The sequence below is a fragment of the Pleuronectes platessa genome, chromosome 3 (assembly GCF_947347685.1).
Source record: "Pleuronectes platessa chromosome 3, fPlePla1.1, whole genome shotgun sequence".
Classification (NCBI taxonomy): Eukaryota; Metazoa; Chordata; class Actinopteri; order Pleuronectiformes; family Pleuronectidae; genus Pleuronectes; species Pleuronectes platessa.
In genome coordinates, this window is record NC_070628.1 from 27,684,168 (window position 1) to 27,697,632 (window position 13,465).

General features: G+C 42.3%; 1 protein-coding gene across 3 annotated transcripts in view; it reads left to right on the plus strand.

The window, feature by feature from the left end:
- Positions 1-13,465, plus strand: part of sh3pxd2aa (SH3 and PX domains 2Aa) — a 122,574-nt gene that overhangs the window by 51,337 nt on the left and 57,772 nt on the right. For all 3 annotated transcript variants that reach the window (XM_053418343.1, XM_053418344.1, XM_053418345.1), the window contains exon 6: positions 3,364-3,389. In XM_053418343.1, coding sequence (XP_053274318.1) covers positions 3,364-3,389 — 26 coding nt within the window. The remainder of the gene's footprint in view (positions 1-3,363; positions 3,390-13,465) is intronic.

Below are 13,465 nucleotides of genomic sequence, written 5' to 3' on the forward strand. Positions count from 1 at the left end.
CAGAGATCCAGGAATTTCTTGACATCACACAGACACTGACGTCAGCTTTTATCACCAGAAACTCTCTTGACATCTTCGTCGGTGTCTTCAATGTGCATGACACAGCTTTTTCATTTGTTATCTTTTTTCTGTTTTCTTTTGCGTCTGCCGACGTTAGAAGAGTCATCAGGATCCCCTGCTAGGTTCTCACATCTACTTCTCCTGGATTTCTACGGAATTAAAACTAGGAGGTTGGCAGAGAAAGTCTGCGGATACTGCGGAGCGTCTCACTTGGAAATTTGCATTCACAAATGTACCTCCTCCGCAGAAAATACAGAGGAACAATGAAGTTCAATGCATATCTGAAAGCAGTAATACAGCTGAACCACAGAATACTTACATCTTTGCATTTCTCCTGATTGGGACTTGTTTATAGAGCTCCGAGGTTGTGTTTGCCTTTCAAACCATGCACAGCGTGAATAGCTTAACAGGCTCCCTGGGAGTTGGTTACGGCAAAGTACTTTTCATGCTGCTGCTGCTGCTGTTTTCCACCAAACAAACATTCTTAGGCCCCTGTACTCACCTCCCTGATAAGTTACAACCAGTCATTTCCAGGTCCCCCACCCATTGTATTGTCACTCTGTGTAGCTGTTATACCAGCAGGCATCTAGCATGCATCTTAAAATCATTTTTGAAGGAATTATGCCATTTATATTTTGGTTATGTGTATTTCATGTACTTTATTCAAGTCACTTTGTCCAATTTAGTGTTAGCAAACCAGGCAGGCATCCAGGTTTACAAAGAGGATAATAATGCTAGCTTTGACAGAGAACTGTTCAGCAGACAACCAGATGACCTGCTGCCCTGTTCAGTCATAAACTGAGCTTGACCACAAAAGTCACGTATGAAGGCTAAAGGCTCAATGCACGTTATTTTATGCTGGGACATGGAACGAATTACCAGGAATAGAACAAGATTCATAGTAATTCCAATTGAAGTGAATTAATACGAGTCTTCTCATTACTGCTTGGTTATATGGACATGTGAACACAGCCATTTACTTTATCTTGTGCATCAGCATCTTCAACACTATTGTGACAGGCCTAGAGTAAAAAGGGCAAAAGATCCTTGGAAATATCCAAGGATGTTCTGTGGACGGACCTGAGGCTTGGTCTGTCCACAGCATAGTTTCCACTGAGACACAACCAGACGCTCTGCAGTACAGCACAGTAAAAGTCATTGGCCAATAATTTGAATATCATCCATTCCACATGTATTAGAGGCCATGTGTGGATGGATGGAATAAGTCAAGGGGTCAAGTCCCGCTCTCTGTGTCCCACTTTTGTCACAATGAAGCATTCTGGATACTAGCACACAGTGATCTTGGTGGGGAGGTCGTATAAAGGCTTTATTCATCTGCTGTGACCAGTCACAAAGAGACAGATACATTAGATCACAGGGGAATGGATGAAGGGACAGAGAAAAAGAGAGATGGGACAACCACAGTGAGAATAAAGAAGCAGGAGCTGTTGTATCTAAAATGAGAAATGGCTTTTACGGCATGTGTACCGTCTCATCTGTCTGCCCTGACGCTGTCTCTTGTAGAGCACTTGTCTATCTGTGTGTATCCATGTCCAGGGCCAGCATACATTACAATGTGCCTCTTCATTAGCCTGAGTGCCGTTGCATCGGGAGCAAGGGAAGGTTCTCATTAACCTCATGCAGTGAGAAGGCACTACCTTGACCGCTGGCGCTGCTGCCCCGAGCATTATGTGCTCTCCTGGCACTGCAGTATAATATTCACCTGACAAGATGAGAGGGCTCTCATTTAGGAAATGGGCTGTTTCACAGGGGCCAGGTCAGTCAGGTGACTCAATTAAGGATGCTCTTGCAGAGGGATTGTTGATTCTGAATCTAGGGGAAAGAAGGCGATTGTGTTTTATTAAAATGTCTAGAAACAACTAAACCCATGTTATATATTGGGTTGACTTTTGTACTTACATTATCCAATATGATTCCGACAATGTTCAATCCCAGAGAAATCCACAATTATTCAAGGTAACAGGACATTTCATTTTGGTCACCTTTCAATCGCGTTGCATGCCCTTCAACCATGGCTTTGCACGTCACTACTATAATTCAGGTTCAACAATTGCGAAGGTATAGCACACTGGTAAAGAGTTAGTTATTTGTCACACTTAATGGATCATGTTTATTCATTACCATTTGCTGTGTAATGTGAATAAAAATGTAAAACTTTACCTCACTGGTGAATATGATTTGGCCTGAGTTAACACAAACACAGATGCTCCTACGCACACCTACTTACCTCACACACATCCCCCTGTATTACAGAAATGTACCGACTGTCGACAGCTGTGATCTGGTGCACCTCTTGAAAATGAGAGTCATGTTGCTATCACTCATCAAGAGACCACTTCACCTTCTGGTCTCTATATCCTTTGTGGGGGCTGATGTTACTGCCTATATGTTGGCTATTTTTAAGCAAAGTATGATATTTCACAGGGGTGAGAAGGTTCTAGTGTGATTCAGCTCTTCACCACAGCATTGAGCTTTAGTTGTACTGCCTCTGTCTGTACTGCTGCAGGATGACGTGGCTACATAAAGGATAGATGAAAGTTTTGATTAGTCCTACTGAAAAAGACACAGTGATTGTGTTTACCGCAAGAGAAAACAACAAGAAGGAAGAAGTGGAGGGAGGACTGGTAGTGACGATGGACAGATTGTCAGGTCTGCGTTTCTATAAATAGCACGTTCTGTCTTCACCTGATCTCCGCCTTTGTTTATCTTTTTTAACCCAATTGCCACAATGCTTCTGCCACACCGAGTCTGTATGGCACTATTGACAGACGCAGACGCAGACATGGTCAGCACAGAAAACCTCATACACAACGCTGTGTCACCCCCCCTCATCTATAGCTTAGCCTTGTGGCGTAATCCCATTAGAATCCATTAAGCAATAACTTCAGCTGATCCTTTGAAATGTGGGGAGAGGTCGCCTTCTTCTCTGACAGGGGGAGGAAAGGAGGGAGGGAGGAAGAGAACCAGTAAAGAGGATGGTGGTGCCGCTTTTGAGTCACATGACCAATTTCTGTCTGTTGCAGGGAGAATAGGCAGCTGGCCAAAGTCATCCCTCCCTTTTTATCCGTCCTTCACTCTCTGTCTCCCTCTCTCGCTCTCAAACACATGCATTTGTTAGTGTGCTAAAGCCGACCGCATGCATGTGTTTTTGAGTGAGTCCAGTTGCCAGCTTTTGCCTTTCAGGAGCATCTGAATTCGCATGCCGTGACTGCATGCGTAGTTGTTGACGGAGCAGCGTCTGTTGTCACTAACCATGTCCCTCTTGTGTTGCTTCTCCTTCAGGGACTATGGCTCCAAGCGCAAGTCTGGTAAGTCACCTGTTTTATCTTTAATGAAAGCTGACTGCATCCTCCTTTATTTCCTAACTATTTGCATTAAATTAAAATACTCTTTAAGATCCCAGGAGGGACGTTATTCTGAATGACATATCACTCTCAAACTCTTTCAGTGACTTGTCTGTTATTTGTGAGATGTCAATGTGTTGTATGTTCAGTGGTCCTGCTGTGGGAGGCTGACTTACTGTCCACTGTGTCTTAGAGTGGGTTTAAAAAGCTGTCAAGCCTTCTCTTTTTGGCCGTAGATGTGCTTTGCAGTCCAGGGTGGGGTCTCAGAATAATAATTCTCAGATTATCCTTTGGCAAGTCAAGATAGTGTTATCAAAAAAAGTGTTATTCTCTTTCGCTTCAACTAAAGTTCTAGATGTAGGTGTTTGTATGGCACCTGCAGTTTTGCCGATAATTCAATAATGAATAAGAAAGAATGATTTTCCTCTAGCAGAGATTTTTGTGAAGCTATGCACTTCTAAGGATCTTTGGTTTTATCCTGACGCCTGTGCTCTGTTGTCTTGGGACAAAAACTGTGATATTTCAATTTAGTTCCACACTTGCTATTTAAGAGACCAACCAGCCTGTTTAGCTCTAAGACTATTCATTCATTCTTTACTGTCACATAATTTGAACCTCTTTAGCGATTGTAACAAATGTTTGGATCATAGAGGGTAATAGCCACAGTATAGCTGCTGAACATACATGTTGGTACATGTGAGTCAGTAATATATGCATTCGAGAGCCCTCTTTGTTTAGGGGCTAGTAAGACTAACGGAAACTGTCAGTCATATAACTTATAAATTACTAAAGAGAAATTGCAAGAAATAGCTTGTGGTGAATAAAGGCTATATGATTCTCTGAAGGTGACTGAAAGCACTAGTTTGTCTTGATATTGAAGCAGCTTAAAAACTGGAAATGTCTCTTGAAAGTCTTTGGGAATGAGTAGTTCAAAAATAATAGTTAATATGTCGTGACCCCTTGATGTTTACTTAATCTTTAAAAGTTTTGTATAGGGTGAAATTATTTTTCCAAGTAAACAACCCTAGCAATTGATTATGAGTTTATTTTTGGACTACAAGCACAGGCACCCTATTACCCTCCTGCAACGAATCGGTTTGTTGTAGTCCCAGAGAGCGTGCACTACCAATTCAATTACATCTACATTCCAAGTGATTTGATTTCTTGGAAGCCGATTGCTTCTTCAGATAGGCCAGCTTGTTTTATTTTTTTGCCCCCACATCAACCTTAGTGAGTGTAGCACATTATTGAACTTTCAAACGGGTGGCTCTGGCCTTTTTCTCAGGTAACCCTCTGTGATGTAGCCTAGTTAGATGCCACTCGACTGACCCAGTAATCGCAGCTGCAGCCTAAGGTAACACAAAGTTAGCGTAGCCGGAAACTGTCTGAACGTTCTATTTGAAACTTCTTAGACGGATGCACAACCTCTGCAGTATGTTGGGCCTGGAAAGGTGGCCCATTTTTTCAACGAGGTGCCCTCATCACCGGATTTCTCCAGTTTGATTCTTGCAAAGAATTTTTTTTAATGTATTTAGAAGTGGTGGCTGTTCTCAGGCTGCTCTTGGTGTAAATTCCTAAGATACTTTTGAAGGCTTCCCATTTTGAATAGTTAGTAGCCATTACAACTCTTTCACTTTCCATTGCTCACATCACATCCACTTGTTTCGGGTGCTCCCTCTCATTTGATACCGTTTAATCACAGCTGTTTTCTGTAGAGTTTTCCTTTTGTTTCCTTTTAGTTTTTTCCGTTCACTGATGAACAAACCACTTTTCCCCCAAATCTGTTTTGGAGTTTAAAGGAATAGTTTAACATTTTCACCATGATATGTGTAACAGGAGGCTGCATCACGGCATCTTCTCATTTCATTCAAGTTGCCAAACTAAAACCTGTGCTGACTAACTTTATCAGGAAACCCTTATTTAGTATTGGCGATCAGTTTTGAAGTTTAGTCAGAGCCAGATCAGAAGTTTTCCTTTCCTATCAATCTTTGTGCTGATTGAGGCTGCATGCAAATGCATCTGGATCTCGGCTCCGTACTTGATGTTCTTGAAGTACAAAGCCTCTATCAATCTTCTCATCTAACCCTCAGAGAGAAAATCAAAACGTAATTTCCAAAGTGATTACCTGTTTCTTTACTTTGAGTGGTGTTTTCTCGGAATGTTCATCCATGATGTCTGTTTCTGCTTTCAACATCTACTCTGTTATTCTTTTTGTAATTCCAAACAGATTGTTGTAGCAGCTGGAAATGTGAAATGCATAAATTCCACTGCACTAGAGAACTTTTCTAAGGAAACATAGGATGTTTTGAATGTCGCTCACTGTTTGCTGACTCAATATTGTGTAATATCGAGTCACTAACAGAGGGTGGGCAAAGTGGATAAATCTGTAACAGATGGATAAGTACTGGTTGACAAAAGGTTCTTCCCGGATTCCTTACTAGACATCATCTCTAATAGATGGAACATTGGAGATCATTGCTCAATGTATTGGAATGATCCTAATACATAAAAGTGTAAAACCTGAAACTGAACTTAAATCGCTTCACACAATAGTTTACAAGAATTAGGACTTACAAGATGAATATTTGTTTTTCGTTGGTGACCCCTGAGAGAAAACACTGATTCATCTCTCTTCAGAGACAGTAGGGTCAGGTCCAGGGAGTTCCAGGGGTCACTGCTCCGTCCTCCTTGTCTTCTCTGCAGTGTGCAGATGGGGCTCATACTCCTCTGTGTGAGGGCCAGATTTGGAGGGAACGGAGGACGGCTCTGCTTGGCCCACAGAGGCCAAAAGGGTTGCGGCTGTCAGACAAACACTAGTTTGTTTACGTGGCACAGTGGATACGATTTCAGCCTGACGTCGGAATGGCCAGTCGAATATACTCAGAGGAGGGAGGAGGGAGGAGGGAGAAGGGAGGAGGGCTGTGTCTTAAATGGTGTGTGTGTGTGTGTGTGTGTGTTGAGGTTTTTACAAGTTTAGGATATGTGGACATATCTGTTAAGCTGTCAGTGCTAATTAGGATTTTAGAGCCAGGTTGTTGTTGTACCATACGGAGCTCCTCTGCCAGTATACACGGTTATATGACACTTACACCCTCCATTACCTGCCTCCACATAAAAACCCTGCAAGAATAAAACCCCTTTCTATGTTGACATTTACACATCCAACCGAAAACTTTATTTAGCAATAATAAGGCCAGTCCAATCGCCTCACACACATGTTGAATACACAGTGAAGGGAATATTGATTTAGAAAGGGAGAGTGTGGACGACCCAGGGGGACGGTGAAATCACAGAGGTGTGTGTTTTGATCCCCTCTTGAAGAGGAGCACAAATACCGTGTTTCTCCCGTGGCGTGGACTGGGGACTGTAGGTCAGTGCTAATGGCTGTTAGCATTGTGTCACGTCATCGCAGAGGATCCATTACTTGTTACTACCTGACCCATTCCCTGCCACATCGTTTGTCACTGCAAAACGTTTGTGACACAGTCAGAGAGAAATAGTTTTGTCCCTCCTCCCCTTTTGCCAAACACTGTATCAATACTAGTTAGCTCCAGCATGTGGTTTGACATTGTCAGTGTTGGTGTCAACCTCAGCCGCTGTTCTTTTTCACAAGTGTCGGATCAATACTGGTTAGCTGTAATTTGTTTGTTGGTGACAAGGGTTTATCATTGAAACTCTTGACTGTGAGTGTCGTGGCAGCAGCTTTAGCTCGCTGTGCGAAGGGTCTGCACTGACAGTCATTATGAGGCTGCAGGTTCTCTCTGGCTTTTGTTTATGATGGAGGAATGTTTATCATCTAATTGTGTTTCTAATGCTGCGGTTTTAATATAATCTACACTGGAGTTTTTGAGCCCCAAGCTTGTGGAGCAGTAACTTTAGAAATTTACAGCACATTTTACCAATGCAGAGATAATACTGATAATTCTGATAATTTTGGTCACTAAAATCGTGATACAATATGTTCAAACCTTTTTGTCTCTAACCTTAAGGAAGCACTGCTAGTCCCATTTGACTCCAGCAGGAAGTGATACTTTTGTAAATACTACTACTTTTCAACATTGTTGTTCCTTGTTCTTCACTAGAGGATGTGTTTTCATCTGCGCTTGTTTGTTTGTCTGTTAGCCTGTTTGTTGTCTGGTAATAACCAGGGTTACGCAAAAACTACTGGAAAGATTACCACAAAACTTGGTGGAATGATGCAGAACTGGTCAGGGAAGAGCTCATTAAAGTTTGGTGTTGATCTGGGTAGGAGGCAGATCCAGGAATATTCATGGATTCAATCAGGCATGTTCAGTGGATTCATATTTATGAGACTGTGTAATTTGGAGGAGATCCAAATAAAAATCTGTATCTAGTGACTTTAAATGTGTTTTCATCTGGCACCTGTTTGGTCTTGGTGGAGGTTTGCTCACTGTGTGTCTCTTTTTCATATTATTTTTTGCATCTAAGCAACTAGCTTCAGAGTAGACATCTCCGTTTGTGAATAGTCTTGTAATGAGGTGTATTAGCATGTATAGAGACCAAATCTGATATGGTCTGGAGGCTGGAGTTTTAAAATACAGTGCTGTTGACGTACCCACAGTGTTCCATACATCCAGAAGTAAAACTGTGACTTGTTATATGGGCGGGAGCTTTGCGGTTTCAGGGTTGCCACTGGTAAAGTAAAAAAGTTAAAAAATATACCAAGGTGAGAGACTGTTGTCAGTGCACAAACCAACAGGTGATCACTCTCAACTCATTCGGTAAGTGCTCGCTCCTTTGTATCTGTATCAAATGCGGGTTTTTCGCTGTTACCAATATAAGATACAATGATAATATAATTTGTTTTTTATGGTTGTTGACGTATCAATCAATTTATCATATTTTATTTGTATAGCCCATATTCACAAATCATAATTTGTCTAATAGGATCTACACTAAACCTTCAATAGAGAATGTGTACCTCAGTTATCCTGTTGTGATTGCCCCGGCTTATCTGCACCTCAGTTTTTTATCTTGTTTCAGTGTAATTTTTTGGGGGGATTTTTATTCCAGATGTCCAGAGGTTCTCACTCAATGCTCCTCTCGATCATCAACTGAACTCTGCATTTAAATGAGGAGATAAAAAGAAGAAGAAGAAAAACCTAAATTTTTACTGAAATCACTGATGGCTTGACTAAATAATGACAGATCTGCCACTGACTATAAACTGGATCCAGTTTGGTGGTGCACTTTGAAATTAAATCATGGTAGGATAAATCAGTGCACCCAGTGAACATGTTAAGGAAAATGTAATTTGTTTTTAGATTAGATTAGATTCAACTTTATTGTCATTATACAGTACAAGTACACATACAACAAAATGCAGTTTAGCATCTAACCAGAAGTGCAAAAAAAGGCAGTTAAAGTGCAGAGTATTGTGCATAGTGGAATATGAAAATAAATAGGAAGTACAGTTAGAAATATAAGTGGAATATGAACAGTATTAAGAGGTATGGTATGATATAAGAATGATGAATACACTATGAGCAAGATAAATATAAATATGAATACACTATAGGTGGGATAGGTGGGATAATACAGTAGTAGAAAAAAAATAACTCTAGTGCAAATGTACAAATGTTCAAATGTTCAAATGTTCAAATGTTCAAATGTGCAAATGTTCAAATGTGCAAATGTTCAGTGAATGTGCAAATGTTCAGTGGCTGGAGGAGGGTGAGTGGCAGTCCAAGCCGGGGTGGAGAGGGGAAGTATAGTCACTGGAGAAGGTGTGTGTGGGTGTGGGGGTGCGGCTGCTATCACTGTGGTGCAGAGTTCAGCAGAGTGACAGCCGCAGGGATGAAGCTGTTCCTGAACCTGCTGGTCTGGGAACGGAGGACCCTGTAGCGCCTCCCTGAAGGGAGGAGGGCAAACAGTCTGTGGCTGGGGTGTTAGCTGTCCTTGACAATGCTGCGCACTCTCCGCAGACATCTCTTGCTCTGGACAGCTGCGATGGTGGGGAGTGAGGAACTGGTGATGCGTTGGGCAGTTTTCACCACCCTCTGCAGTGACTTCCGGTCCGCAACAGAGCAGCTGCCATACCACACTGAGATGCAGTTAGTGAGGATGCTCTCGATGGTGCAGTGGTAGAAATTCACCAGGATCTGAGGGGACAGATGGGTCTTCTTCAGACTCCTCAGGAAGAAGAGACGCTGTTGTGCTCTCTTGATCAGGGTTGAGGTGTTGAGGGTCCAAGAGAGGTCCTCAGAAATGTGGACACCCAGGAACTTGAAGCTGGTGACACGCTCGACCTCCGTCCCGTTGATATGGATGGGGGTGTGTGTGCCACCTTTCTTCCTGTAGTCCACAATGAGCTCTTTGGTCTCCTTGGTGTTGAGAGCCAGGTTGTTGTTGGTGCACCACGCCGCCAGGTGCTGGACCTCGTCTCTGTAGGCCAACTCATCGTTGTTGCTGATGTGGCCAATCACCGTAGTATCATCTGCAAACTTGACAAAGGTATTAGATACATGTACAAGTATGCAGTCATAGGTGAAGAGAGAGTAGAGGAGAGGACTTAGCAGACAGCCTTGAGGCACGCCGGTGTTCAGTAAGAGGGTTAAGGAGGTGTGGTTCTCTAACCTAACAGACTGGGGTCTGTTGGAAAAGAAGTCGAGTATCCAGTTGCAGAGGGAAGTGTTGATGCCAATGGCTCTGTCATGCGTGTCTAGCTGAGCCATATCAGTAGTGATGTCTGACAAACCTTTTGAAGACGTCTATAAGCTTCCTCCTTTTTGCTCCACTCATTTCCACCCATGCAACATACACAAAGAAAAAGCTGAAGATTAAATGCAGCCTGGTATGAGAGACACAACAAAGACTTCAAAGCTAGTTCCTTTTCATTAATTAATGTTATGATCAACTGGCCTGCATTCCCGAGCCATGGTGTACTAGGAGTGGCTCCGATTTTCTGCTCCATCCATGATTGTCCTGACAACAATCAGTGATTTCAATATGTCTTCAAGCTCATGTGACAGTTTAAGTTGAGCTCGCCGGCTGTTTTAATTTAACAGTCACCAAATATTTGAGGCAGCTTACTTTTTTTTATAGCTGTTCTTTTTTTTTATGTTAGAATTTGACTTGTTACTTCAAACAAACAAACGAAACCTCGTGTAGATTAGGTCCAGGTTCATGTTTAAAACATCTTTTTTTTTAATCCTACATATTTACTTTAAATTACGCTGCACAGATACTTTGTCCTCCACTCCAGTGGTCCTCCGGCCACAGGACTTAGCTTGTTGATGAAGGGGTGGGGTCGGAGGGGTGCGCTGGTGTCAGCAACAGGAAATTTCCTTTCAAAACCCTATCTACTATGTCGATAGAAAAACAAGATGGATGGCTAATAAGCCCCTCCAATCCAAACCTAGAAAGCAGGGCTTTGCAGATGCCATTTTTCACCCTCCCTATAGGTCTTTAATTGCAGGGTAATGTTAGACATTTGGGGTCAGAATTCCTGGAAGATTATCCACAGCAGCAGAAAGGACAGTGGGAAAAAGCACTGCTATTTCTACTGTTTTGTGGAGTCATCACCCAAACCTGAAAGGAATTAAGCATCAGTATGTGCATGTTTTTGTGAAGGTAGGTGGTTGGTTTTGCAGAGGGGACCCACAGTAGAGAGGAGAGGTAATATCAATCAGATGTTGAGCGCTACACTGAGAGCAGACGGGCGGGCGGGTAATAATCAAGGTATAGGGCGTTAGTGAGCGGGGTTTGACCCTGGCTGACCTGGGACCAGCCCATGACTCTCCCTCTGGGGGCAACATCAATCCAGCAAATCTCCTGAGGCTCTGAAGGATAGTGAGAGGGGATTTGGCTTTTATTATCTCACGTGAGTCAACGGCAAGGAGCTGTTGGCTTCTCAGCAGGCGCAGCACTCACCCAGATCAGTACAGAAGGCCGCCATAAGCATAAAAAGCTGGTCCCTTCAGAAGTAAGACGAAAGTCCACTTTCTCGGAAACAGCGCTCTTCATTGATGACTGGTAATTTGTTTTGTTGCCCTTCAATTTGGATGTTAAACCCTTAATTCAAGTGTAAACAAAACCTGTAGTTCCCCCCAAAAATATTCACCATTACCATTTATGTCTGTATACATCAATTCTTCATGTATACAGTTACATTATTTTAAGGATAATTATGGGACAGCCATAGAATCTTTTCTTTTTGCAACAACTTTCATAACCAGTAATAAATGTTCAAGCAATAACATGTATTGCCTCCTTGTCCTTGGAGCACTCTGTTTGAAACCTGTTTTTAAAAAGGAGAAGCAGAAATATCTCGTTTGTACCAAAGTCCAATTATTTTACTGGGCTGAGAGATTTTCACAAATTTCTACGTGAAACAAAGTTGATGCTGAATTAAATTAAAAAAAAAGACATTATTATTAGATCTACGTTATCTATGCAGAATAGAAGCAAAATGTGACCTTTAAAGCCCAAATACAAGCACACACGTTGATGGACGTGGCTCGTAAAGTGTGTTTTGCACAATGTTTCTTTTTTTCTTTAATTGTGTTACAGAAGGCCTTCCTGCTTTTTTTCCGCAGCTGGCCCTGCCCAGGACCTGGTTCCAGCTTCTCAATATTGTTTTAGCCTGTTTCTCGGGCAGTGCGGCTGAACTACTGCTGGTTCACCCTTTAGAGAAAAGATTACAGCCGGACACTAAAATGTTAGTTTGTTATGAAGCTTCAAATTATGGCTTCCTTGAAACACATCAAGGCAGCCTCTCAGCTGTTATCCTGCACCTCTGGCACTGTCCTCTCTGATGCATGGAGCTTAATTTCCTGGTTGGGGTCTGAGAGTTTTTTTGTTGTTTTTTTAAGACGGGGGGTGGGCAGAAAGGAATTTCTTTGGAAGTGGCTGACGGCCATCTCAGACATTCCAGGAGGTGGAGATATAGAGATGGAAGAAATGGAGTGAATGATGAAGCTATGGTGGAAAGGGAAGCATGGGAGGCAAGTGTTTTGCAGCCTGAGGGATGGAGAGTTTGAGACAGAGATTACAAATAGAAGAGATGTTTGTTATGTCAAGCACCAAGACTTTTGTACGTTTCTTGTCAGTAGATACACTGAACTCCCTTCAGTGTAGAGGAAACACAGAGTTTAAAACACAGGCCATGACATGTGTATCCTTCCAGGGCTGCAGAGATAATTTACATTGGTTCGAGAGCGTTGTTTAAATTTCTTTTGCACCAGCATATACTTAAAGTTGCAGTGTGTAGAGTTTAGTGACATAAAGTGGTGAAGTGTCATGTTGCAGCTGAACATCCCTCACTTTACCCTCCCCTTCCAAACATGAAAGAGAACCTGTGGTAACCTTCAGTTTTCATACACGTTTAGTTTGTCCAGTTTACTACAAGAAACATGGCGGTCTCCATGGAGAGCCCCCCCCGATGTAAATATACAAAATTAGGCCCATTCTAGGGTAAATAAAACAACAAATTGTATAATTTAGAGGAAACACACTCGTGAAATCATCACTAGGATTATTTTTCTATTAATCAATAAGTCAATAGATCCCTTATACCCAAATCGTACACAGTGGATCTGTTATCCATATCAACCATGTCTTTTGGTACATGTATAATACTTTTTAAACATAATCTTTTTTTGGTTGTTTTATCATATCTGAGCCATGGACATTGGACAAGCCATTCTTTGCAAAAGGCAGATTATTTACTAGGGCTTCATCCGTTAGACTGAGGCTTTATCTTAAGACAGATTGAGTCACATCAGTGTGACTAGACTGTCACATTTTGAAGGCTCCTTCCAATTGGGCCCCAGCCTTTCCCAGGATTCATTCATTGAAGAACCATTTTGTGACGAGATGGCAATGCTAAAGCATCAAGCCTCAACTCAACCGAACAGCTAACGGTCCAAAAACAAGGGGCATTATAACTTTCTCAACCTAACCAACTTTAGCACTGTTGCTGTGCAACAGCAATAAGGGCGAGGTGAGCTAGTGATGGCAATCATGGAAAGTCATGAAGACCACCTCACATGGGCGGGTAGACCGCATCCTCCGAAGGA